General features: G+C 45.5%; 1 protein-coding gene across 1 annotated transcript in view; it reads left to right on the top strand.

Moving 5' to 3' along the window:
- Positions 1 to 27,099, top strand: part of CIRSR (corepressor of RBPJ and splicing regulator) — a 55,125-nt gene that overhangs the window by 14,326 nt on the left and 13,700 nt on the right. Inside the window, exon 7 of the mRNA XM_088472284.1 lies at positions 3,303 to 3,420. Within this exon, the coding sequence (XP_088328410.1) occupies positions 3,303 to 3,420 (118 nt within the window). The remainder of the gene's footprint in view (positions 1 to 3,302; positions 3,421 to 27,099) is intronic.

The raw sequence follows: 27,099 nt of genomic DNA, 5'->3' as shown, positions 1-27,099 counted from the left end.
AAGTCCCGGGTTGCGACCAGGTTGACCCTTTCACACTAAGCCAGGACCCAGGTTTCCCCGGCAATATCCTGGGTCAATTTGACTATAGGTGTATATGTTCACGAGTCAACATTCAAAATGTCGACATGACGGAATGTCAACATTCGCCATGTCGACATTGCGAATGTCAACAATAGTATGTCAGCTGATATTTGGCCGAGGTTAGGGTTCGGATCAGGCGTACTCGCCGCCGTAATGGAAATATGCATGCCGACTGTCGACATTGTGAATGTTAACATGTCGAGCTCACGTCCATGTTGACATTCTGAATATGTCAACAAATTCTACCACACCTGATAATAGGAATCCATGCAGCAGTAGATGGCTATCTATTTATTTATTTATTTATTTATTTGTCATTTTTTTTTACTTAATTGGTCTGTTTAAAATTATACTTTAAAGCAAACCGGCAATTGGAGATCAGCATTTCATTATTATATAAACTGTTGTCAGCATATGAATGACATCACCACCCATTTTTACAGATCTGTTCATAAAAGGACTGTCAGGAGTGTCACAATGGCATAAACTGTTAGCCCGTACAAACAAACTAATCACTTCTCACGTGTGAATACATTCTCACGCAGGGTTTTAAAACAAGAGTTAATGTCTTTGTTCTTTAGTTCCCTTGAAATTGCTCTCTATTTCCTTACACAAAAGACAAATGATTACAACTTCATCAGGCGATCTACATACAAAGTAGAAACCAGTCCTTTATGTTTTTACAACGGCAAAATAAAGTTTTGTTCAACATTTTATTACTCCCTAAAAATTGCTGCCTCATTGTAGACTCACCTCCGATAATCTGTGAATACTGTCAGGTCATGAATGTTATCAGGGAGATGGTTCTCTATCACAGCACGCAGATTGGCCTGGCAGACTTGCACTGTTTGGATTAGGGGATTCATACCCGCAGATAGGACCATTGATATCACAAGAGATCATTCTAGGCATTTTGAGCTGTCCCCCCTCCATTACAGGACTGGTCTAAAGATATGTTAGGAGCTTCGGTGTGTCCACGACAATTGAGTGGGGAGGTAATCATTTACTATTTACCAGACGTGCAGTGGCATGTTAGGTTAACGCTAAACAACCTATTTTACCTCCATTGTGCATATGTGAAAATATAAACTCTTCGGTTTAGTGGCATTTAAACAATTACAATTAATGACACAACCCATTACTGTAGGGAAGGGGGTGGCAGGCTGCCTACCTAAAAGTTCCTTTTTCATAATTAGTGTCACTGGGCTTGTGCTTAATTTCATCATTGTACTGGGGGTGCGATGCCATCATTAGGCCATTCCCCCTCCAGACGCTACATCTGAAAAGTCACCGTGAGAGATGTCGTCATTCTCCGAATGCCAAAGGTTAGGGTTAGGCACTGTGGGGCTGTGGGGGGAGGCTAGGGTTAAATTGGTGGGGGGGTGGAGATTAGGGTTAGGCACTTAGTGAATAGGGTTAGCGATAGACCAGGTATACTTACCAGAACGCCGGCGCTTCAGATCACTCTGCCGGAACTGATGGTCACATGACCGCTGGGACCCAGAATAAGTAGCTGGACCTGGTAAGGGACCGCTTGGACCAAGAATAAGTAGCTGGACCAGGTAAGTGACCGCTGGGCCACCAGGGACGCTGGGTCGACATTCTGCCATGTCTACAAGTCATCCCTGTGGACCCGATGCATGCTGACATTTTCGGCCATGTCGACATTCTCCTGTCGACTTAATGCATGTCGCCGTAAGAATTGTCGATCTAACATACCACACCCTTAATGCCAAAACGGGAACGACAGAGAGATTCTTCATGACGGTTAGAAAAGAAAAAACAAACACACTTTATTGAAGAAAGCTTTTATGACCATTTTGGGTAGATTGTGTTTGCTGGGTGAAGATACATAAACAATGCTGTTTTCTGGAATATCAGAGTCTGCTGGAAATAAAAAGAACAAAGTGTCATTTCTGTGTGTACTGCACAAATAGTGATATGGATGTTTGAATCTGGCCAGCCCAAAAAGTGCCAAAAATGAGTTAAACAGCGAAGGTGTTAATGGGCAGCTATAAAAATCATTGCATTCTAATGATACATAGGGTGGTAAGATGGAAACAACATTGTCAGTGATATTTTGTTGGTGATACACTGTATCAAAGTATTTCAGTTTCCCCATCCCATTGTCAACACTGGCGTCTGGACGGGCATCGTTTTTTGACCAGCCTTCATGTTGGGCATAAAATAATTCTATACAATGTATCTAAACATGGAGGAATAATGGAAAGTCAGAGGACGTGTTTAGGTTTGGAAACATGGAATAAAGTAGAGAAGATGTTGGCTTTTATTGGTTAGTCACCTTCACTACTATTGCCGAAAGAGCGTTTAGACGTCTAGTCTGCAAACGGCACAGGTTACAAACTGCCCAGCTTACCTAAAGTTTGATATAGGAGCTGTCACACTTTTTGATTAAGTAAGTACAATTATGAACTTAGAGGGAGGGAGAAATATACGTCCTATTTTGGGGGTAATATTTAGCAAAACTCTGAGCACCACATAGCAGATGGGTTGGTCGGGGATCCCTGCTTCTAGATGCAGGGTCCCTTTACGTTTTCCCTTGGCATATCTTATGTGAGGACCTCTACCTCTGATGTGTAGGGATAATATAACTCAAGGCTTTTGTCTAATTGGACAAACCATGATGAAGCTCTCATCAGAACGTCATTTGTTTTTTGGTTAACGTTCCTTTAAATGTGCACATAAGTTCTGATAAGTGGCTTATTAATGCCTTAGCGGCCACATGTGCAGTGGGACCCCCTACTGTCTCTGGCAAGTGGGGGGTACGTGGGACCCCCTACTGTCTCTGGCAAGCCTCCTACAGTACGTGGTGCCATCTTCCCAGTAATATTCTGGAAGATGACATATGCGCACAGTGCCAGAGTCTTTGCTTTCACTACACGACGCCACCTCTCCGAAGATGTCACTGGTAAGATGGCACTGCGTAGGAGCAGTTAGGTATGCTCTGGGCGGATGGTGTGCGGTGTGGGGCCTCATTGGAAGTCTAGCTTCTCAAAATATGCTCTGATGCTGTTACAATTGTGATTTTCATCATGCACGTCTGCCACATACTTACAGCTTTCCTTAGCTCTTACCCAGAGAACTGAAGCTCTTTTCTATACTTTGTTATTAAACCACTGCAGATATATCATTGTAGACTGAGGAGTTATGGAAAAGTTCACATTCTTCTCTAATCGCATTTTCTCATACAATGCCTACAGGTTCGCAATGTGAGGTGTATTAAATGTCACAAATGGGGTCACGTGAACACAGACCGAGAATGTCCACTGTTTGGTCTCTCTGGGATCAATGCAAGCTCAGTCACTGCAGATGGAGCAGGTAGGTTCAGATGTCATTCAGCTCTACACCTGTACTTATAAGCCAGACTCTGAACCGGGGCTCAGAGTTGTCCAAGCACTTAGGAAGTTCTGTGGAATCCTCTCCTCGTTAGTATTTTGGGTATTACAATGATTTTACCATTATGTTACTTGTCCATACCACCCCGTATACTGATGGCCTAGTCACATTTTAAGTAACTGGCTATGGTTCCTAAACCCATTACGTTTATTTTTACACTATTGTAAACTCCAGTCACAGAGTAAAATAAAACGCGTCTGAATAGCGAGCTGCCCAATAATATTAATAGAAGATAATTTGCATTGTCTACAGCAATTTCACCATTTTTAAGATCTATAAATCCCTGTAGGGAAATTAATGAGAATGAGGGAAAAGAAATCTGCAAAATAGGGGGTGTCCTCCTGCTGTATCTCTACCAAGCGGATAGCAGTTTAAATAGTGTATATAAAACTTGAACTTTTTAAATACAGTAGGTTAACTTTTCCTTTGTCTTATTAAATAACCTTGTCATGGTAAACCAGAATGACCTTCATTCTTAAGCCGGGTACACACTAACAATGTGTGTTAACAGGATCCGACTGGGATGCCGGGGAATCTGGTAATTCCCCAGTGGGCCCCACTGCAATGTGACCACGCCCCTTTCTGTGAGTGGGTTGATCTTAGACCGCGAATGGGGGGGATGGGACGGGTGTGGATTATTCGATCGGGCGCGTCTTGTTCGACAATAAAATAGTCGACCAGGTTAGTTCGACATGTAGTTAGTATAGCTCGACAGTCACAATAGTCAGACAGTAATATAGTCGAACGGAACATTAGATCGATATGAAATATATATCGAATATGTAAGATTGAAAGGTATATAAGGGCGACACAACGTAGATCAACAACTAATAGTTAGACAATGTTCCAAATTCCAAACCAAATAGGTAGTCCGTTAATAGATCGACAGTTAATAGATCGACACCACACAAATAGACATAATAACAGATCGAAATCAAATAGATCAACAGCTAATAGATCGCCTGAAAAAAGATCGACTAGTCCAAGATCGACGCCAACAACGTCGACAGTTAATAGATCGACAGATAAAAGATTGACGCGTTACTTTTAGACAATACAAAAAGGTATACATATCCTACACGCTGACCGCTAATAGCGCATCCCCCGACGCTATTTTCAACCTTGTAATTACAGGTCCCAGCCAGCCCTTTCATCCCTGAAAGTGCTCCTGGCCATGCTAGCCCCCCACAGTCACCCTGCAGCCCTTGTCCCTAATTGCTGGGCACCTCCATGTGCTGCAGCGCACCCCTTCATCAACCCCCCCCTGGTGCTAAGATGCTGCCTGCTATTAGCGCATCCCCCGACGCTACTTTCAACCTTGGAACTGCAGGTCCCAGCCAGCCCTTTCATGCCATGCTAGCCCCCTAGAGTCACCCTGCAGCCCTGGTCTTTAATTGCTGGGCACCTCCATGTGCTGCAGCGCACCCCTTCATCAACCCCCCCCGCTGCTAAGATGCTGCCTGCTATTAGCGCATCCCCCGACGCTACTTTCAACCTTGGAACTGCAGGTCCCAGCCAGCCCTTTCATGCCATGCTAGCCCCCTAGAGTCACCCTGCAGCCCTGGTCTTTAATTGCTGGGCACTCCCATGCGCTGCAGTGCACCCTTTCATCAACCCCCACCTCCCCGCTATCCTGGACGCCTGGACATGGGAGCATTCTTCTAGCTTAAGACGCTGCCCGCAAATAGCGCATCTCCCGATGCTACTTTTAACCGTGGAACTACAGGTCCCAGCCAGCCCTTTCATCCATCCAAGTGTTCCTGGCCATGCTAGCCCCTACGTACACCTTGCAGGCCTTATCAAAGCTTTGAGAGAGATTAAGAGGAGAAGTCGCCCATAGCAATCAATCGGCTTCTAACTGTAATTTCTCCAGCACCGTCTATAAAATGACAGAAGCTGATTAGTTGTTTTGGGCAACTTAACTTTATCTCTCTCAAAGCTTTGATACATTTCCCCTAGGTCTCTCTGTGTTTCTTTGACAGTGTTTTTCTTCTGTTTGGGCTTTCCTATTATTTTTTTGTTTGTCTTCACTATTGCCCCCCCACACTTTTCCCTCAAATTTAGGAAGAATCTTTTGCCGGGACCCCAGCTCCATCTGTGCACTTAGGGCATGCTTCAGAGCTGGGAATAGAGTAAGACGTAGCAAGTAACTGTGTACCTGGGCAACCCATGTTGCAGTGCAAATGCGTACATTTACTGGACAGCTTTATTGTTACACTGCAATTTAGATATCAGTCTGATCACAGCCCTCCCAAACCTAACTCTGCATATTTTACATCTGCGCCCCCCCCCCCTGCAGTGCATCATAGTGTTACCAAGATGTACAGTTACTTCCTTACTCTATTCCCAACTCTGAATCAGGCCCTTAATGCACACGCGCGTCCATCACGCTGAGCATAAATCTTCAGCCTTTTTTAAAAATAGATGCAATGACAATACTGAGACAGGTAGGTAAATGTTAACTTACTGCTGTGCAGATGAGCATGCGTGAGCACAAAACTTTTTGTATTTTCTACTTCAGGGTCCATAGGGTATCCACAGGATACCTTGGGGTATAGGTGATGACGTCAGGCATCGGGCAACATAGAGTTAAGTTTTCTGCCTCCCAGGATGCACTAGGGTCCCCCTCCTATACCCCGCCCCTGAGCCAAGGCATCTCAGTTTTCGTTGGTCCCCGGCTCGGAGTCGGATGCACCTGTTTAGAGGGGGGCTAAATGATAGCCCCTGAAGTTTTCTACAAGGCAGCTGTGGCTGCACATCTGGAGACAGCTGTGGCTGCACGTCCATGCTGTCTTCCTTACACCCCCGCCGATACCAGAAAGCCGGTACTGATCCGGGGATGGTGGTAGGCATCTGGGGTCACAGCTAGCGGTGAACCCAGATGTTTGGGACCATGGCCGGATTTAAGGGGGACAGCAGGTAAGCAGCGGGGTCCCGCGGTGGGTCCCTGCTGGAACATGGTCCGGAGTCACCAAGCAGGGGGCTTCCTGGGGACTGGCTGCAGCGTGGAGCCAGGTTTCAGTCCTGCGCTTCCACTACCCCCCTGGGACAGCGGACCGCAGCTGAGCGGTAACGCTGCAGCATCCCAGGGGTTAATTGCATGCCAGGGTAGCGCGCCTTCCCTGTACACAGCCGGCGCCTCCCCCGTTGCACACAGCCTTCTCTGCACCTGCCGATTGGCCCTGTGGCAGCGCTCCTCCCCCAGACTGGCCTCTTCTCTGCTCCTCGGTGGCCATCTTTATGAAAGCATGGTGAACGCTGCTGGAAGCTGCTGATCGGTGGCATAGTGGTCTGGGTCCCCCAGCATACCTCTCCTCCGTTGGAACAGGTCTGTGTATGCAGCGCTGAGTCCTACCAGGCCCTGTGTCTGCGTAGTTGAGGATAAGCGCTGATAGTGCAGGGATTCATTTCTTTGCATTGTATGTGACTGCTGCTAGCGTCTGCTGCCTGTACTTTCACTTTCTACTGTCAGCCTTTTCACTGTCCCTGATCTTTCTGCTAAAACCCTTGCGGTGCGGTGATTGCAGGGCGGTTCTCTCACTATACTAACGCGTATCAGTGAGAGGGGTCACAAACTTGCCATCATGTCTGAAAGTGATTTTCTTCTCCAGCTTCTGTGTACTACATATAAGGTACCTATAGCAGAGGGGGAGGGTAGCGCGGAGGGGCTATGTCGGCCGTGTTTTTTATTGACGCGGCCAATTACTGTCACGGCTCCGGTACAGGAACCGCCCTGGGCTTGTTTCGCTAAAGCGCTTGCAACCCTAGTGGGCCAGTTAGCTCCGCAACCTGCGTTCCCTCAAATGGGATTGTCCCAGCAGTCAGTGGTGTCGCACCCATGCAAGGTACCCCACAGCCACCCTATTTCCCCCCTCCCGCGTGGGTTTTCTCTGACGAGTTCTGTGCAGCATTTGTCAGACGTGTTACAAGGGGAGTCCGTGTTACGGCCTCACAAGCGGCCGGTGGCGTCTCTGTCCACTCCTTATGAGGATGGGGAGATTCTGGATCTGTCGGACCAAGAACCTCTCCGTACTAAAGAGTCGGACGCTAAGTCTAAGGTTTATATACCCGGCCTTATTCGTGCAGTCTGCACAGCTTTAGTTATTGAGGATGATGAACCTCCGGTATCAAAATCCAAATATGCCTTTTTCAAAGATGTTAAGGGTGACGCCACAGTGTTTCCTTTTTCGGGTCAATTGGTGGACCACTTAGAGGAAGCGTGGAAACATCCTGGCAGATGGTATCAGCCTCAAAAACGTTTAGCAGTTGCTTATCCGTTTGCGGACAATTATTTTGCTAAGTGGGAATCCCCACCACAGGTGGATTCTCATATGACACGCCTGGTCCGAAGTGCCACGTTGCCCATGCCCTTCATGTCCTCCTTAAAGGATGCCACGGACCATAAGGTGGAAATCTGCCTGAAGTCCGTTTATTCTCTCGCGGGGGGGGGGGGGGGGGGGGCAGCCAGGCCGGCTGTGGCCATTTGTTGGATAGCCAGAGCTATGGAGCGCTGGGCTGATAGTTTGGAGGCGTCTTTTGATTCCGACTGTTCGGCTGAACAGACCGAGTTGATAGGCAATCTCCGGGATTCGGCCACTTACATTAACGAAGTGGCTTTAGATATCAGTACCCTGACTTCCCGGGTTTCTTCGGCAGCTGTGGCGGCTCGTCGCACCTTATGGTTGCGATCTTGGAAGGCGGACTCTGATTCCAAAAAGGGTTTGGAAGCTTTGCCTTTTAATGGAGAAGTCCTATTTGGTCCGGATCTGGACAAAATTGTAGCCACGCCGACGGCAGCCAAATCGGCATGTCTCCCGTCTGCTGCAGTTCCTTCCAGTTCAGGTACGTCGTCCTTTCGGCCTTACAGGGCCCAGGGTAGGCCTAAAGCACAGTCCTTTCCCCGTCAGGCTGGCCCCAAAAAATCGGCCAAGCCCCGGAAGCAGGCCTGGCCCCTAAGTCCGATGACAAACCTGCGGCCTGACGGTCCGGGCCTCCCTTTGGGGGATCCCAAAGTGGGAGGCCGCCTGCTTCAGTTCGCCCAGTGTTGGTCAGTTACCACGACAGACACTTGGGTTCACGAGATGGTTTCTCACGGGTATGCCCTCTCCTTCCGGCACAGGCCCCTGTCCCGATTCTTCACCACGGGTCTTCCATCAGACCAGAACAAAGCCATGAAACTGCGGAAGGTTTTGCACACTATGCTCCAGACTGGAGTTATAGTGCCTGTTACATTCTCCCAGAGGGGCCAGGGTTTCTATTCCAATCTGTTTTTGGTGCAGAAACCCAATGGGTTGTACCGTCCGATCCTCAAAGCACTCAACAAGTCTTTGCGGGTGCCGAGGCTTCGGATGGAGACCCTACGGTCCATCATTCTGGCCCTGGAACCTGGGGATTACATGGTGTCGTTGGAGATACAGGACGCTTACCTGCATGGCCCTATTCTTTTATGCCATCAACAGTTCCTCAGGTTTGCAATCGCAACGATCACTTCCAGTTCCGGGCATTACCTTTTGGGCTGGCGACAGCACCTCGTGTGTTCACCAAGGTTATGGCGGTCATGGCGGCTTCCCTGCGGCTGCAGGGAGTCCGCATGTTGCCGTAACTGGACGACCTTCTGTTGTTAGCAGAATATCCAGAGCTCCTTCTACGCCACTTGGACCTGACGATTGCGGTACTTCACCGGCACGGCTGGTTAATAAACTGGCAGAAGTCCACCCTGATCCTGTCTCAGAGAATTCTGCACCTCGGAGCTTTATTTCACTCCGGACAGCAAAGGATCTTTGTGACGGGGAAAAGATCTCTGCCTTACAGTTGAGGGTGCGCAGTTGTCTGCAGAGTCGCCGGGTGTCTCTGCATTCGGCGATGAGGTTACTGGGCTCCATGGTGTCAGTATTCAACATGGTGGAATATGCCCAGTTTCACTCCAGACCTCTGAGGCAGTCCATTCCATTTGGACAGGATCAATTGCTGCAGAGTCTAAGGTCCCAGACAATGTTGCTCACTCTGGAGGTTCGCCTGTCGCTAGCCTGGTGGTTGCAGACGACCCATCTCAACAAGGGTCATCCGTTTTGGGTGGCGAACTGGGTCCTATTGACGACGGACGCCAGTCTTCGGGGCTGGGGAGCGGTCTCGGGTCCACACTTGTTCCAGGGCAGATGGAGCTTCCGATAAACATCTTGGAACTCCGCGCCATTTTCAATGCTCTCCAGCAGGCCCATCGGGTTCTCCACGGTCATCCCGCGCAGCTCCCGTCGGACAACGCCACCACCGTGGCGTAGTGGCCTACATAAATCGGCAAGGAGGAACCCGAAGTCGGGCGGCACTCATAGAGGTGTCCCGCATCCTGATCTGGGCGGAGCGCAATCTCCCGGCCATATCAGCGGTATTCATCCCGGGAGTCCTCAACTGGGAGGCCGACTTTCTCAGTTGCCAGGACGTTCATCCGGGGGAATGGTCTCTGCACCAGGACGTCTTTCAGCTTCTGGTAGACAGGTGGGGTCTTCCAGAGATCGACCTCATGGCGTCACGGCACAACAACAAGTTGCCGGTGTACGGGTCTCGCACAAGAGACGAAAAGGCGTCTCTGGTGGATGCTCTGTCCGTCCAGTGGACGTTCCGTTTTGCCTATCTCTTTCCTCCGTTTTCCCTTCCACGGGTAATCCGGAAATTCAAACAGGAAGGAGGGACGCTCCTGTTGATAGCTCCTGCGTGGTTCTCAGACCTTCAGGGTCTGTCAGTGGACATCCCTCTGCAGTTGCCGCTACGACCGGACCTACTGTCACAGGGTCCTTGTCTTCACCCGGACCTGACTCGGCTGTCTTTGACGGCGTGGCTGTTGAGACGGCCATGTTAAGGTCCAGGGGGTTCTCCAGCTCTGTAGTACGCACTATGCTGAGAGCTCGGAAACCGTCTTCTGCAAGAATATACCATCGTGTGTGGCATACGTTCTTCCAGTGGTGTCGACCGAGAGGTTATGCACCTTGGGAGTTCCGTCTGTCTAGAGTGCTAGCCTTCCTACAGGCGGGACTAGACCATGGGCTTCGCCTTGCTTCTTTGAAGGTGTAGGTGTCTGCCCTGTCTGTCTGGTTCCATCGTAGGATTGCTACAATCCCTGATGTGCGCACCTTTATGCAAGGTGTTCTTAGAATTCAGCCGCCATTTGTTCCACCGGTGACACCTTGGGATTTAGCTGTGGTCCTGAGGGCTCTCCAGGGACCGCCGTTTGAACCACTGGGCTCAGTGGATCTTAAATGGCTGACAGCTAAAACAATTTTCCTCTGGCCATCGCTTCAGCCAGACGTGTTTCTGATCTAGGGGCTCTCTCTTGTAGACCCCCTTTCTTGATTTTTCATGGGAACAGGGCGGGGATGCGCAATCGTTGTGCCGGCTTTTAACTCACCTGACCTGTCGGTGGGTGAGGCCACTTTGAACGTTGTACGGGCCTTAAGGATTTATGTTGACCGCACTTCTTCGTTTAGGAAGTCGGACGCCTTGTTTGTCCTCTATGGCTTCAGTAAAAAGGGTTGGCCTGCTTCAAAGCAAACTTTGGCAGCTTGGATCCGTATGGCCATTTCAGAAGCTTATCTTCATGAAGGCCTGCCGGTTCCATCCTCTGTGAGGGCTCATTCCACTAGGTCTGTGGGTTCTTCGTGGGCAGCTCGACGTGGTGCCTCTGCAGTCCAGATCTGCAAGGCTGCCACATGGTCCTCGGTCCATACCTTTGTGAGGTATTACGCGTTTGACACCTTTGCCTCTCAGGATGCTTCCTTCGGGCGGCGGATTCTCCTTTCAGCACAGGAGCGTCCCCACCCTTGAAGGATACTGCTTTGGGACATCCCCAAGGTATCCTGTGGATACCCTATGGACCCTGAAGTAGAAAATATGAGATATGGTAAGAACTTACCTTTGTTATCTCTATTTCTACGAAGTCCATAGGGTTCCACAGGACTCCCGCCCTGTCGCACCAGTGCTGCAGATGGGCTTTACTCTGGTCACCGATTTTTCCGTCTCCCTCTGGTGAGAATGTGATTCTTGTGTGTGTCCAGATCTTTTTTCTCTCTTTTTTTCTCTCTCTCCTCCGGCCTATGGCTTGGTACGTAACTGAGATGCCTTGGCTTGGTGGCGGGGTATAGGAGGGGGACCCTAGTGCATCCTGGGAGGCTGAAAACTTAACTCTATGGTGACCGATGCCTGACGTCATCACCTATACCCCAAGGTATCCTGTGTAACCCTATGGACTTCGTAGAAATAGAGATAACAAAGGTAAGTTCTTAACATATCTCATTTTTTTTTTTTTTTATTAACAAATAAAACTGATAGCCCAAGCCAACAGTAAGTTAATCGTTACTGCCCGGTCCAGTATTGCCATTGCAGCTACATACTTTTTAAAAAAGGCTACAGCCAAGAAAGAAGTTAATTAATTAATCTACAGCGTTGGCTAGGGATGTGGGATGTAAACTAATATGGAAATAAACAGTGAACAATTTTATATATTTTTTTCTTTTTATCTAAACTATTCTAGCTCTCAAGAAGAGGCAGACTATACATTACATACCCATTCACACAAAAAAAGTTTTTTTTTTTTTTTTTTTTTTTTTTTATTGCTTAAGTATGCGGTAATGCTCCGCCCTGAGCTATTCAATCAAGGGTCGCTACCCTGCGTGTTAAACCCCAAAGGGTGCACTTAATGCAGAGAAATCTGCGTTAAATGCACCCTATGGGGCTTAATGCATGGGTTAACCCATAGACTCCAGACACTTAGGGCCATATTCAATTTGGAGCGAAATGTCGGAATCGGCGACGTCATTTTCACCTATTTGAATTATCCCCGTATACAGTTTCAAAGACTTTTCGCTGGTACAAGTCTTTGTAAAAAAATGGGGATAAGTTTTCACCATGTTTAACATGGCGAAAAAAGTGCGGAACTAGGGTTTAGGGGTGCAGGCTTCAAAAAAGTAGCCTGCACCCCTGGGAGTATCATTTAAAAAAAAAAAAAAAAACTGTCAAAAAAAAGTTAGAAAAAAAAAACGGGACACACCAAAAAAATTTACTTTAAATTTGGGGGTGAAAAAAAAAAAAATAGGGGAACAAAGTGCCAAACTAACTAACTAAATTAATTCTGGTGGGGTCCCCAAGTATGCAGCAGGTGTTTTCTTCATTGCGCAGAGTAGCGGCAGGTGCATTTTTGCAGAATTTTTAAAATGAACTTTAGGGACTTAAAAATATGCTTAACCCCATTTTCACGTACCCCAAATTTGATAGGAATAACTAATTAAAAAAAAAAAATGTAAGTGCTATTCTTCATCACTTCTTCATAGCCACAAAAAAACACCTGCCGCGGCTGTTTAAAAACCCTAATTACCTTCAGCAGGGAAAAACTGGGGTACCCACGGTGATCCCCCATGTCAGGACATCATTAGGGGGGTCCCAGGATGAATTCCCAAAAATTACCCTATTTTTCCCGATACTTATCTTTCCGCAGGCTCCTGTTTTCGCAAATTGAATATGGGGATAAAGCAGGCACGCGCCCGATACTTTATCCCCAGAAAAGCTCCGATGTGGAGCGAAAAGTCCAGCACGGACTTTTCGCTTCCATATTGAATATGGCCCTTAATGCGGAATGTATGGATTAACAACACAAGTCAGCTGCAGGTTTACAGCGCAGGGAAAATGCATAATAATTGAATAGTTCTACCCAGTAAATCCAGAGCTTTACCCGCACGGTAAACACAGAGGCTAATTGAATCTGCCCCTATAAATTAAAGTAGTTGAAGGTAGGCGCTAGCTATGCCCCCCATGGCACAAACCACACACCCTGTGCTGACCACACCCACACAGCACTGGTCACACTCCCACATCACTATGTGGACCTTAATCTGGCACTGATCAGGACAACCCTTTCTCTGGCATTTTGGAGGTCTATCGCTAGTTAATTTCTCCATCTATTTGCCCATATTGTTGCCACGCCTTTTTATTCAATGGCTACACCCACTTTGGCAGATGGTTACGCTCCTTCACGGGCCCCTACTATTGCAATTCCCTGGTGGGCTTTTCATGCCCCAGTCCGACACTGTATGTACCCAGCGATGTCGGATGCGAGGGACCCAAAGAGCGGAGGTGCCGGCATCGGTAAGTGCATACACACTTGCTGATGCCGGCAACGACGAATGACGGCGGGGGGGGGTGCCGTGCTGCATTTGGCAGCATGGCATCGTTAACGATATCCCCAGATTGTACTGCAAGTACAAACTACTGCAGGTATAGTTAACGACCTGCGGGAACGCGCATCGTTCATCGCATAGTGCGTACACACTGCACGATTTGAATGACAAATCGTTTACAAATATTGCCCAGTGTGTATGGAGCTTTGAACATGAGGACTGATGAATATTATTGCTCTTCTAATACAACTGCTGAACATGTTGTGCAATATAAATAAGTTTTAACATGTCCGTCTTTTGTCCTTGTTGTTCCCAGATTTCAGTAACAGCAGATTTAGCTGCTGCATCAGTTGGATACATACGCTTAGAACATTACATCGTGTTTTTTAAACAATATATATTTTAACCATCTTCCAATGAGGTTTTCCGTGGTTATTTTTCAGCTGTCTAAATGTTAATTGCAGAAATGCCCATCAATCTATTCTCAAAGTAAATGTTTTGCACCAGGAAACATTTTAGCACTATTCACATTTCACCCATCACAGAAAGCGGCACGTGTATTGTTCTTTACACCGCCTTATTATATCCCCCACGTAAATGTTTGAGCAGTCCTTTTTGATGCATCTTTTTGTTTGTGCAACCTCGGGAAGAGCAGATAAAATGAGTGACTAAGAGCAGTTCGTGCACGGAACGTCTCTACAGCTTATCAAGTGCGTTTATGACATTTATATAAAATAGTTATAATGGCTACACTAAAGGCCAAGTAGCCTTGTTTATCACAGCAGTAATCCTTCTCTTGTCAGGCACTGTATGCGATTCCAGAATTACGCTGACCCTTTCTGCAATAAAACAAGATTGCCGTGTTCTATATATCCTATTGAATTGCTTTACTTTTATTTTTGTAAACCCCACAAAGAATGGTTTATTACTGATGAATTAAAGTGAGAACTGCACTTAAAATGTTCATCTGGAGAACAAGCTTAATGACGGCTATTTCTCAGCCCTGGGAGAAACCCCCACCCCAAAAAAAACATAAATTAATCCTGCACAATTTTAAATATATGTATATATGATTTTTGAAAGCTTTCGGTTAAAACGATTGCTTGATTGCACAGACTGTATTGTATTTGTAAATGACCCATTACTGAGTATATTTATTCCCATAAATAACTGGCCAAATTAATAACAACTGTAATATAACCAATAATTAGGTTACTGGGTACTAGTACACGAAAAGAAAAATAATGAAATGGTGATATACAATAGTTTTGCAATATGTTTATTGCGGCCACTATACCCTTAATGAGATGTTGGACATTAAGGCTCATACACACTTGCCGATAAAGTGAACGATAAGGATATCGTTATTGCTCATCGCGTTCAATATCGTCCGGTGTGTAGGCAAGATTTTCGTTACCGATGTCTTTCATCGCCTGAACTTGCAGGGCAACCTAACGATATTGTCAGGTTGTGCATGTTCAGGGATGAGGGAGGGTAGGGTCGCTGAACTATATCGCTAACGATATCGTTAAGTTTGTATGCTCAATGTCGTTCTCGACATTGAGTCTTGCAGTGCAGGGAAAACACTTAAACTTAACTATATCGCTCATGCAGCATATCATTGTGTGTATGAGCATTTAATGTGATCAGTGGCTATTGATAGATGGCTATAGATTGCTCATACACTAACTTTGAGATACTAACTGTTGTATTATCTGTCCCAGCAAGATGGCTATGCTGATATGGGGTGTAGTTAAGTTACAGAAGTCTGGAATGCCAGCCGTCAGAATCCCGACGTGGATAGCCCGATTTGGGATTAAAGATAGGCGTTGAAATACCGACTCCTATCTTTATCCCGACGTCGAGTTCCCAACAGCCGGCATCCCAAACGAAGGTAAGCTGGGACAAGTTAGTGTTAGCCGTAGGGGGAGGGTTAGGTTTAGGGACCTCCGGAGAGATTAGGGTTAGGCAACCCCCGGGGAGGGTTAGGGTTCGGCTTGGGGAAGAGGGGGTTAGGCTTAGGCACCAACGGGAGGAGGTTAGGGTTAAGCATCCCCCCGGGAGGATAGGGGGGGGTTAGATACCACCGTGGGGAGGTTAGGGCTAGGCACCAAGGGGGGTTTAGGGTTAGCGGGGGTACAGGGGAAGGTTAGGTTACTTACCAGCCCCAGTCGGGATGTAGAGCCTTTGGTCTTCATCTGGTGGCTAATCAGGTACATATGGATTCCGCTGGTATATGTAATGGCAAAGATTGGCCAAGCCCATTGCATATAAAAGGCACATGTGACTCTCAGAATGTGAAATATTTTCTCTTGTTGTGCCCTCCTCTCCAACGTCCTGTGAGCTCCTGACGTGTATAGCAGCCGGCTAGTACATACAGTGACTGACCGGTCCCCCCGACACTTGTACTACCGTGTTTCCCCGATAATAAGACCTACCCTGAAAATGAGCCCTACCCTTACTTTTGTAGCCTGGTCTAAAATAAGCCCTACCCCGAAAATAAGCCCTACCTTTTTTTTCTTTTTGAGCTGGGAACGCTGCAGAGACCAGCGTTCCCAGTCATGCAGTGCGCGGGTGACGTCATGACGTCACCCGCACGCTGAGGATCCTGTGCGGCCGCGCCTGCTGGATCATATTAGATCCAGTCAGCACGCAAGTGAAAGGGACATCCCGGACGGCGGTGACTCAGGTAAGTAACGTACTTGCACTGCAATAAGGGGGCCTGCATAAAGGACACTGCTACAGGGGGGGCCTGCATAAGGGGCACTGCTACACAAGGGAGGCTGCATAAGGGGCACTGCTACAGGGGGGGGGCTGCATAAGGGGCACTGCTACACAAGGGAGGCTGCATAAGGGGCACTGCTACAGGGGGGGCCTGCATAAGGGGCACTGCTACAGGGGGGCCTGCATAAGGGGCACTGCTACAGGGGGGCCTGCATAAGGGGCTGTCAATGTTAGTTAAAATAAGACCTACCCTGAAAATAAGCCCTATGGTGTTTTTTGGAACCAAAAAAATAATAAGACAGTGTCTTATTATCGGGGAAACACGGTAGCAAGTTTATATTTAACTCCACCAGCAGATTAAAAAAATAACAGTGCTGTAATTTCTGCTGTTATGGTGTGGATTTATTTCTATACCTAGTATCTGTTATGTGTGGGTTATATTTTATGTTCTGCTACCGAATGTATGCTGATTGTGTAACAGATTGTTCTTGGCAGAAAAAAAAAAAAAAAAATACCAATAAATATATATTGTAAAAAAAAAAAACCAGTGCTGTACATAGAATATTTTAGTAGTTCGCATCTCATTGGAGCTTACAATTCTCATTTTCTCTCCTTCTCTCGTATCCCCCTGAGTAAACAAGAAATACGGCACTTTTTAAATTTTTATTGAAACTCCTCGATATAACAAGATATATACAATCTTAGAAATGCTTCTACAAAACATATAGCACAATAGGATAAAAGAAATAAAACAAGAATACTAAAAGGGGGAGGGAATAATAAGATTACATAAAAAAAAAAAAAACATTCTCTTCGCAAACATGACAACTGGTTACAAGTATTTAGAAAAACAATACTCGTAATAAAATAGACACAAAATTGAATCCGAGTGAAAACCTTATTCCCCCACCCCTAAACAAATAATAAAGGAATTTTAATTTACTGTAAAACTACTCATTTGATTTAACTTAAGTACTGACTGTGCGACAGCGGCTCTGGACCCTTTTTTTTAATACAGTCAAATGTGTATTGTCAAATAAAACATAATCGCACAGATACCAATGTTTCAGCGCTAAGCAGCGCTTTTTTCATTGGTCGTTATATTTTCTATTACATAATGACACTGGGGCAGCTGTAAAATTGTGGTTCATAGTGCAAGGCTTCAAGTTGAGAATGTATGTACCTGCACAAGTAGGGAAGTCCACACATATAGTGCCCTGGTTGGAATGGAATCTATGGCCCCAGTGCAGCAATACTAATATTGGCTCATTTGAAAATGTATTAGTAACTTATTGTGCAAGAGCCCCAACAGGCCATGTTATATACATTTATTTCTCTGTGAACAATAAAATGTAAACTCTAAAGCTGGGTACACCTATACAATTGCCGCGCAGATCGTGAAATATTGTAAGAGTGTATACACACCCACAATCTCAAGAAATCCGGTCTCATCTGCTGATCTGGTTTTATGTTCATCCTTTTGTATGTAAGACAGGATGTAAGACAGGTATACCGTCTGGCAAAGCTGGAAGTGTGTACTTCTGCCCAAGACTTAATCCTTCTGCAGATGCTCCCTCCAGTCAGAATCTTCTCAGTAGATGGTTTTGAGAAGTGACGATCACTGGTCACAAGGTGTGTGTGTGTGTGTGTGTGTGTGTGTGTGTGTGTGTGTGTGTGTGTGTGTGTGTGTGTGTGTGTTGTATCTGTGTGTTGTATCTGCATGTTCACCTGGGCTTTCAATTTTGTAAGAACAATTACATCTCAAGTATGATTGTAAAAGGGTGTACCTATCTAAATTGCCTCTTTATTATCTCCTTGAAATCCATCCATTCATGGTACAATGTAAATGACTTAAATACTTTTGGAGATTATAGTCCTAACACACACATACAGATGTGTCCACATACATCTATCCTCAGATTGTGCTAAATAACCCCATTTGGCGCACCATACACAAAGGTGACTAAGCCATGCATCTTTTTTTTTGCTTTCCTACAGTTTGTGTGTTTTTCGCTAATGCTATAAAAGCACAAGGTACAAAGTAAAATCTGTAAATCATTTTAATATTTCAACACGTCACACATATTTTATGGTAGATCATAAAATGGCAGGAATTGAATCGTATAAGAGGCAGGAATTATATCATATAAAAATTAGGGATGTGCAGGCTCGGATAGGTTCGAATTTGCACGTTGAGTTCGGATTTTTCCCTCTAAAAAAACGGAACTCAGAAAGAGGCAAAATGTCATCTTGCATGGACGAACATCATCATTCCTGGACTTTTGTCCAGGAATGATGATGTTCGTCCATGCAAGATGACGTTTTGCCTCTTTCTGAGTTCCGTTTTTTTGGAGGGAAAAATCCGAACTCAACGTGCAAACTCGAACCTATCCGAGCCTGCACATCCCTAATAAAAATACATATCCATAGCCAGCATTCAATTGAACATATCAACCACGACCAACCAAGGGAGCTGATATAGTTTACCAGAGTGGGGATAGTTCGTGCAAGCTGGAGTCCGAAATTGTTGCCCTCTGTGTAGAAGGTCTCCTCGAACACTTGTAATAAACCTAGAACAGTCTCACTGTAAGCTCTCACATTTTAATTCATAAGGTATATGGATGCTATATAGAGATTGTCCATATACATATATATTTTTTTATTTAATTGTTGTGATATTGAGATCTAGCTGACTGATTACTCTAAAGGTGCCTATCCACTAGAAGACAGGCAAAAGACTGCACGATTACGACATTGTAATCGTGCAGTCGTTTGTCAGTCTGTGATGTACCTACACAGAACGAGCAGTCGTTCAGTGTAGGCACAATCAATCATCTGCTAACATGGTCAACCTGACGTTACCGTCAGGTTGACCAGCATGTTTGCCCAATGATAGATGTCTAAAAGACCAATTTTTTAAACAATTAGAAAACTATTTTCAAACTATTATTGAACAATCGAATGATATCGTTCAATCGCTCATTTTAATCGTCTAGTGCAGGGCTGGCCAACCAGTCAGAGTCAAAGAGCCCAAAAATATCTGTAGGTATGTCAAAGAGCCGAGATAATGTGAGCGCCGCAGGCACACATGCAAAAAGGGGTGTGGCCTTGGGCCAGCTAGGCAACGTCCCTTGTATGATTTTTGTAGGAGCATGTAAAAGCACACGCACACAATCACCGTGGAGGTAACTATTAAAGGGAAAGAAAAAGACAGAACAATATAAAAACATTGAAAAAAACAGATCCACATAAAATACAATGACTCAAGCAAGATTCACATAAAATACACTGAAAAAGCCACATCCACAAATAATACACTGAAAAATAAACATCCACATAAAATACACTAAAAAAGCCACATCCACAAAAAATACATTGAAAAAAAAAAAACAGATTCACATAATACAATCCAACTCCCCATGTGTCACTTCAACACCTCCATGTGTCACTCCAGCAGCCCCTCATGTGTCACAACAACAGCCTCTCCATGTGTCATTCCAGCTGTCAGTGTCAGTCAGGGGAGCCACATCAGGACAATGGAAGAGCCGCATCTGGCTCAAGAGCCACAGGTTGGCCACCGCTGGTCTAGTGGATGGGCACCTTAAGATTGATTGCCCTCTATTCCTTAAAAGGTTGTTTTTTCTATAGAGACTAACATTGTTATGAAATGTATCTTGTTCTGTGATTTTGGACAGCAAATAGTTTCAGGTGTCACATATTTATGCATAAGGAGCTCTATTTAATGGACGTCTTTGGACACAGCGGTATCTGCCTCTGACGAAGCCGTGGGTGGAGCCACGGGGAAACGCGTCAGGCCTTGCTGCTTGTTCTCATCTAATGTGTGCAGGAACACAGTTCTAATATCCAGCCAGTTGAAACACGACCTGTGTTGACCTACCTTCCATCCAGCGAGCCGTGCTGATTAACATCCTGTCCCAGCCTCTCAGCGTGCCAGCTTAGGGGACACACCGCTCCCTAGGACGTGATCGGTGAGCCTAATTATTTGGTGATTGACTCTATCTAATACTATGCCTTTCAAGGCGGTGTGCGGTGTGGTCATTCCTTCTACCTTGGTTACCGCATCTTGTGATACTCCGTGCCGTCCATGCTGTTGCTAATTCTGTGGGAAACGGAACTTACAGTGAGACTGTTTACATCGGAGGATTCCGTTCTAGATTTAGACTCTGGTAAAAATATATCGGCTCCCTTGGTTGGTCGTGGTAGATATGCTCATATGAGTGCTGGCTATGGATATGTATTTTTATATGATTCAATTCCTGCCGTTTTATGATCTACCATAATTTATATGTGACTTGTTGAAATATTACAATTACTTACAGATTTTACTTTAGTCTCTGTAATGTATGCTTCAGCGCTGTTATCTATATTGTGTGCTATAGCTGTGTAAAATATTCTAATCTGAGAAAACAAGAAACCGTGACCGATATGACTGCGCCACGCAGCCTTGTGCAAATTCACACTGTCATGGTTGCTGGAAAAGCTCAACTTCTAAGCCCCCAGCACACTACAAGTCTGTTGGTGTGCAGCTGCGGTGCAAAACAGACACTAAAATGCAAAAGTCTGAAACTGCTATCCGTGGTGCGGCATCAAAGTCATTCATCTAAACGCTAGGCGAATGAGGAAACATCTGTACTATTGATGCATGTTGCTACACTGTCTAGACAAAGGGGTGTATGTACTAAGCTTTGCAGAGAGAGAAAGTGGACAGAGATAACGTACCAACCAGCTCCTAACTGTCACTTTTCAAACACAACCTGAGACATGGCAGTTAGCTGATTGGTTGGTACGTGATCTCCATTCACTTGATCTCCATCCAAGGCTTAGTAAATAGACCCCTTAATGTCCTACTCTTCAACTAATGACATAGATGTATTGTCTGAAGATATATTTGCTGTTTCAGATTTTATATATCTCTAGTTTAAATTGTAACATCTAATTACAGTTGCCCTCTTCTCCGTTGATGTTTACGAATGTCCCTCATATTTTGGAGGATGCGGTCCATTGATGGAGTGTTCGGAAGCTTAATGACTCTATAAAATAACCTGTTAATGGTCTGAAGCGCTTGACCATTCTCCCTGATGTATAAATGTGGCATAATTTTCGCCGTAGTCCTCTTAAACCGCCCTGCTGACTGCAATATATATTCCAGCCAGCCGAATGGTACTTTTTGATAACATATCAGAGCACAGAAAGAACACACTAGGGTAAATCTGAAAATACACACTGCTATGGTGAAGGTCGTAACCCGACAGCATGAGGAGTCTGTCTTGATGAAGCCCAACCTGGATCCTACAAGAATCAGAAATCAGAGACTTCGAATGATGAAAAAGACCTGTAAGGTAACGCCACATGATGGCTCGGTGTTGGGAAAGTTCAGAAATATCATAAAGGATTAGTTTACATTCTTCTTAAAGAGCTTATTCATATACCAGTCTGCTCTCCTTCCTGCGCTATAGATGTGTGGTGACCCTAGTGACAGCAGGCGACAATGGGTATGAAAGGAAAGGCAGAAACTCCAGGCAACAATTATAAGGCAAATGGTAAAAGTCTGGGGGTAAAAAGATCAGTGAGACACAACTTTTAAACTAGCATTGGCTCGTACCTCTGACTGGTGCTCCCTGCTCTTTGCACTTTTCTCTGCGAGCAAATTTGACTTATTGCTGTGTTAAAAAAATATATATATATCTCTGTTGTCGTCGTCAGCACTTGGGTACGTTTTGCTTGACCTTGCTGAGAAGTTTTACCAAGTTCATGCTGTATAGATCATTGTAAGTCCATAAAAACTTCTGTAGTATTTGGCCAAATAAAACCCAAATCCATGCAACCATACAATCAAAGACTTTCCTCTTCAATATATCAATAGATTGAGCTTAATATTAATTTTTAATGTTTTGTCGTTTAGTTTTGGCTAATATTTTATTTTTTATTTTTTTTAAATAGTCATTTTTATTAACTTTTAGATCAAAATAAACAGCAGTGCAAACAGGAAAAAAAAATTAATACACAATATACATTATACATGTAAAAAGATTATAGGAACATCACCACCGTCAACATATTGGGCATATTATAACTATAGGTAATTTTCCCAAACCCATCATTCATATTATGAAACCTTTCAAAGTACTTTTTTTTTCGCCCCAGTTTATCTTAAGCTACTGCCTACGCCCTAAACCATCATCTTGGATTTCCTGTTGCAATCCAGGCTTCATGAATACAATAGAAAATGCTTAACACTGACATCTTTGGAAGGGGCATAACAAATCCAACAGTCATCTATAAATACTTTTTTTAACGTGATGACATAATAGTGTGTTACGGCAGTGTTCTCCCCAGGCTGTTTTCTGCGGGCGCATCGCCCGGCAGAATCAGCCTACCGCCCAGTACTTCCACCCACCCCAATGCGTCGCGTCTCCATACAACTTATTGCCCGCTTCAATGTGCCGCGTTCCCTGTTGCCCGGTCACCCTCAACGTGTCCTTGTTGCCACGGACAAGGATGTCGGATGTGGCGCCGACGTCACCTCAGTCTGCCTGGCATCTGTGTCCCCTGGCAATAAGAACACTTTAGTGTGGGTTCTGGACGACGGGACGCGGTGCGTTGGGACGGGAGGGAGTTGCATTGGTTCATTAACAGGTGGGTTACTGAGCCAGTTCTTTCTCCAGTAATAGAACATCTGATAAATCCTCTCCACCCGCAGTATATACTGGTATCTGCATATAATGGGAGGAGCAGCCAGTAATGGAGTCAATGCATTAGTGCATTTCCAAGAGGTGCAGCAACTATCTGCTCCTAAGTGGAGGGCTATTAAAGCAATTAGCACATGGATGACACATTCTATGCCTGTCACTCCACAGACCCACAGGGACAGGGTATGCAAAGGACAATCATATAGTTTAGATACTCTACTAAAAAAAAACTATTTGAGGGGGAATTCAATTAGTCTAAAGTGGCCGGGAACGATTGAATTGTTTGTGCCACAAGGCGCCAGTGCCCATCATTTCGCATTGCGGCGTATATAGGGGCCGGGGAGAGTGCCTCCAGTTTAAATCATTATAAGATCAGGATTTAAAACATTTTATTATTGCGAAGGACCCCACCTGGCTACTTCTTGAATGCCATCCTGCTGGAAAAAAATTCTGGGGAGAACAATGGGCCTGATTCAGACCCGCTCGCAATCAGGTCGATGGCCGGGCAGTGCGCACGCGAGCCCCGGAGCGAGCGAGAAATCACTCGCTCCGGGGCTTGCAACAAAACGGGGCGGCTGTCGATGTTGATCGACAGCTCGCCCCGTTTTGTAGGCGGGGAGGGGGGTGGCTGGCCAAACGGAGACGTTCCCGAAGGAACGCCTGCCGTTTGAGGGCGGCCCTACTGACATCACTGTGGCTTGCGGGAAGCTCACTGGGGCTTCCGGGAACTAGACCCTACCACAAGGGTCTCGTCGCAAGCCCGATGGACGCGACCATCACCCACAGCTATGCAAGCGGCCAGGAGGCCGACTCCCCAAAAAAAACAAAAAACAAAAACGCCCTGCGTCCGGCTCTGAATCAGGGCCACTGTTCCACCATTCATGTACATAGTGACTTGAAATGTTTACACTTACAAAATGTTCCAGATCTGCTCCAGTCACAAGGAGATTGTTCCTCTGACTGTGTATAGCAGTTTTCTTTTAAGCATATATCCGTACTTAATACTGACAAAGGGATAAAAACTCGGAATCGTCGCCGCAATTTACATTAATTTAAATCCGTTCTTTGTTGCTGAAATTTTGAAACTTAAATATTAAAGCAGGCATCCACTGAGCTACATACTGGATATATATATTAAATATTAAAGCAGGCATCCACTGAGCTACATACTGGATATATATATTAAATATTAAAGCAGGCATCCGCTGAGCTACATACTGGATATATATATTAAATATTTACTTATCCATTTTTGGTAAATTTTAATAGTTGCCGTCTTTTATTAAGTACTGTATATTATTTTATCTTCATGGCTTTGTTTGGTGTGAGAGCCTGTGGGGTCCCAACCCTTTCTGTTTCTTTTCTGTAGCTGTTTAGGACTTATTCAACTCTAGTTGTGTTTTGTTTGATTAGCATGCATTTTGCGCTCTTGAAACTTTGTCTGAAAAATAGCTTGTGAAGTAGAATATATTTTTAAGAAATCGTTTATATGCTCAGTGGTGAGAAACTTATTCACTCTTTTTTTTTTTCTATGGGGTGACTACCCGTGTCTCTTGCCACCACGCACCACTCCATATACTTACAGTGCTAACGTTGTTTTAAAGGGGTGGTGCCGATGGTTGGCAATGAACATGTGGCTTGTGTGTGACTACCCAATTAGTCACACACAAGCCACATGCCACATGCCACTAGCCAAGCCAACTACACAAACCCAATTCTTGAAGCCCCTGAGGATCACATCTTGTGCTGGCATTGATACTCCGAGGCAGGCACATCAGTAATTTGGCCGTCCCGTTCTGTGAGCTGGTGTGTAAGTTTTGCAGCCTAGTTGTCCACTTTGCAATAACCTAGTAGCTCACAAATTTAAAGAACTGGATAGTTGGAAAGGTGGTATCCTATGACTGTGCCATACTGAAAGTCACTGAGCTCTTCAGTACGACCCATACTACTAATAATGTTTCACTGTGGAGATTGCTGTGGCTGAAATGACCTAACACACTAGTAGTGTCCACATACTTTTGGCGATGTTGTGTATATAGACTCCTGTTAATTGTTTTGTAATCTTAGGTGTACCTTGCAAAAGGCAGGAGTCATCTTTGCCCCCTCTGTTTTTGGGTCTTGTCCCTCCAACATGTGAATTGTTCAACATTTTTAAAGGTTCAATTATGGAGTACATGGTAGACAGTCGAGGCAAAACCCACCAGTTGTTTGCCATTATTTATGGTGAGACATATTGATGGAGGGATCTATACCAGTCACTGAGTTTATTGGTAACAGGGCTGTGGTACGCCAAACCTTCCACTCAGATTAGTCTATTTTACTACTGTCTTTCTCCGGCTCCTTTATAAATGGCAAATGTATTTTTTACATGCTTCCTATCTAGACTACAATTTGAACCATAGGGCAATTAAATTTGTTAAAATTATTTAATTAAGGTTCAAATAGTAGTTTAGATCATGAGATAGTAGAAGACTACATGTAAACTTTGACAGCAGAATGACCTAGTGATACTGCAGTGTAATGTGTGATGGTTGCATGTGATAACTGGTAATTGAAGAGGCGAGTGGATGAAGGTGTTATGTTACGTTTAGAAGAAACTGACATTTAGAGTTAAAGATAAATTATTAGACTAAAAACTGACTTAGGAATAGGACATAGCATCAACATATATCCATACATAAATAGACTTCTAACAATTAAAATAACAATGTTACTATGATCCCTAGGTCATACATCCCTTAAAACAGTTATTTTTCAGAAAATTGTTACATAACACCTCCATCCACTCGCCTCTTTAATTATCGCAGTGTAGTGGGTGACGACAGCATGGGGTAATTATTGCAGTCTACTCGTGGGTAGTGGTGGCAGCATTGGATAATTATAATGGAATATTTTGCAATATTCAGTACTCCTCACCTATTCCTGGCCTGTACTGTGCCACTACCAACATTAGTAGTATCATATTATCTGTTACTTACTTAAACTCCTTTTGCCACCGACCTAAAAATCCCAGGTTCATGCACATCAACCCGGGATTTTTGTCGGTGTAAATGGATCCGGGGATCCAACTCTGGTAGTTGGCAGGGTTGGCCATGGGTCTTTTTCGTGCCACCCTGCAGTGTACACGGCGCGATCCGGGTCGCGACGACCCGGATTGTGCTGCATGCCGCCTGATTGGCCAGCTTCAGTGCCGATTGGAGAGGACATCATCTCCAAGCGTCCACTGCAACGCTGGAAGAGCCGGGTCACTGCAGACCTGGCTCCGGTGTGAACGGTGCCGACTCGGGAATATTAGGTTGGCGCTGCAGTCTCAAAGGGGTTAGTTCCCGGTCTGATCCGGATTGGAACCCTGGCCCTGATTCAGAGCCGCCCGCTCTGAATCAGGGCCGGGCTATTTTTTTTGAACGGCCTCCTGGCCGCTCGCATAGCTGTGGGTGACCACCCACAGCTATAGCGAGCGGCCAGGAAGATGGTCGCGATGGTCAAGACCATCGCGACCGTCGGGCTTGCGATGAAACCCTCGTGGTAGGGTCTCGTTGCCGCAAGCCCCAGAGAGATTTTGGCTCTAACAGAGCCGAAATCTCTCCCACTGACATCACTCGTGATGTCAGTGGGGCCGGCCCAAGACTGAGGCGTTCACATGGGAACACCTCAGTTTGGGCAGCCACTCCCCCAGCCCGCCCACCAAAGGGGGCGTGCTGTCACTCAACATCGACAGCACAACCCCTTTGTTGCGAGACCCAGAGCCATGGAGCGCCCGTCGCTATCTGGGTCTCGCGCACGACGGAGCTGGCTCCGTCGTGCGCATGCGCACTGGCCCACCATCGACCCGGTTGCAAGCGCACAGCGCTTGCGACCGGGTCTGAATCAGGCCCCCTGTTCCAATCCCCGGGTCAGACCTGGAACTTTGGTTTAAAAGAGGTATTACACTCACACAGGTCAGTGTGGACAAGGCACACTTCAACGTCACTATGCAGATTTATTTTTTTTCTGTTTTGAACAAAACT

This window comes from Taudactylus pleione, unplaced genomic scaffold (genome assembly GCF_031769625.1).
Source record: "Taudactylus pleione unplaced genomic scaffold, aTauple2 ptg000004l, whole genome shotgun sequence".
Classification (NCBI taxonomy): Eukaryota; Metazoa; Chordata; class Amphibia; order Anura; family Myobatrachidae; genus Taudactylus; species Taudactylus pleione.
This window is presented reverse-complemented; position numbering and strand designations above follow the sequence as displayed.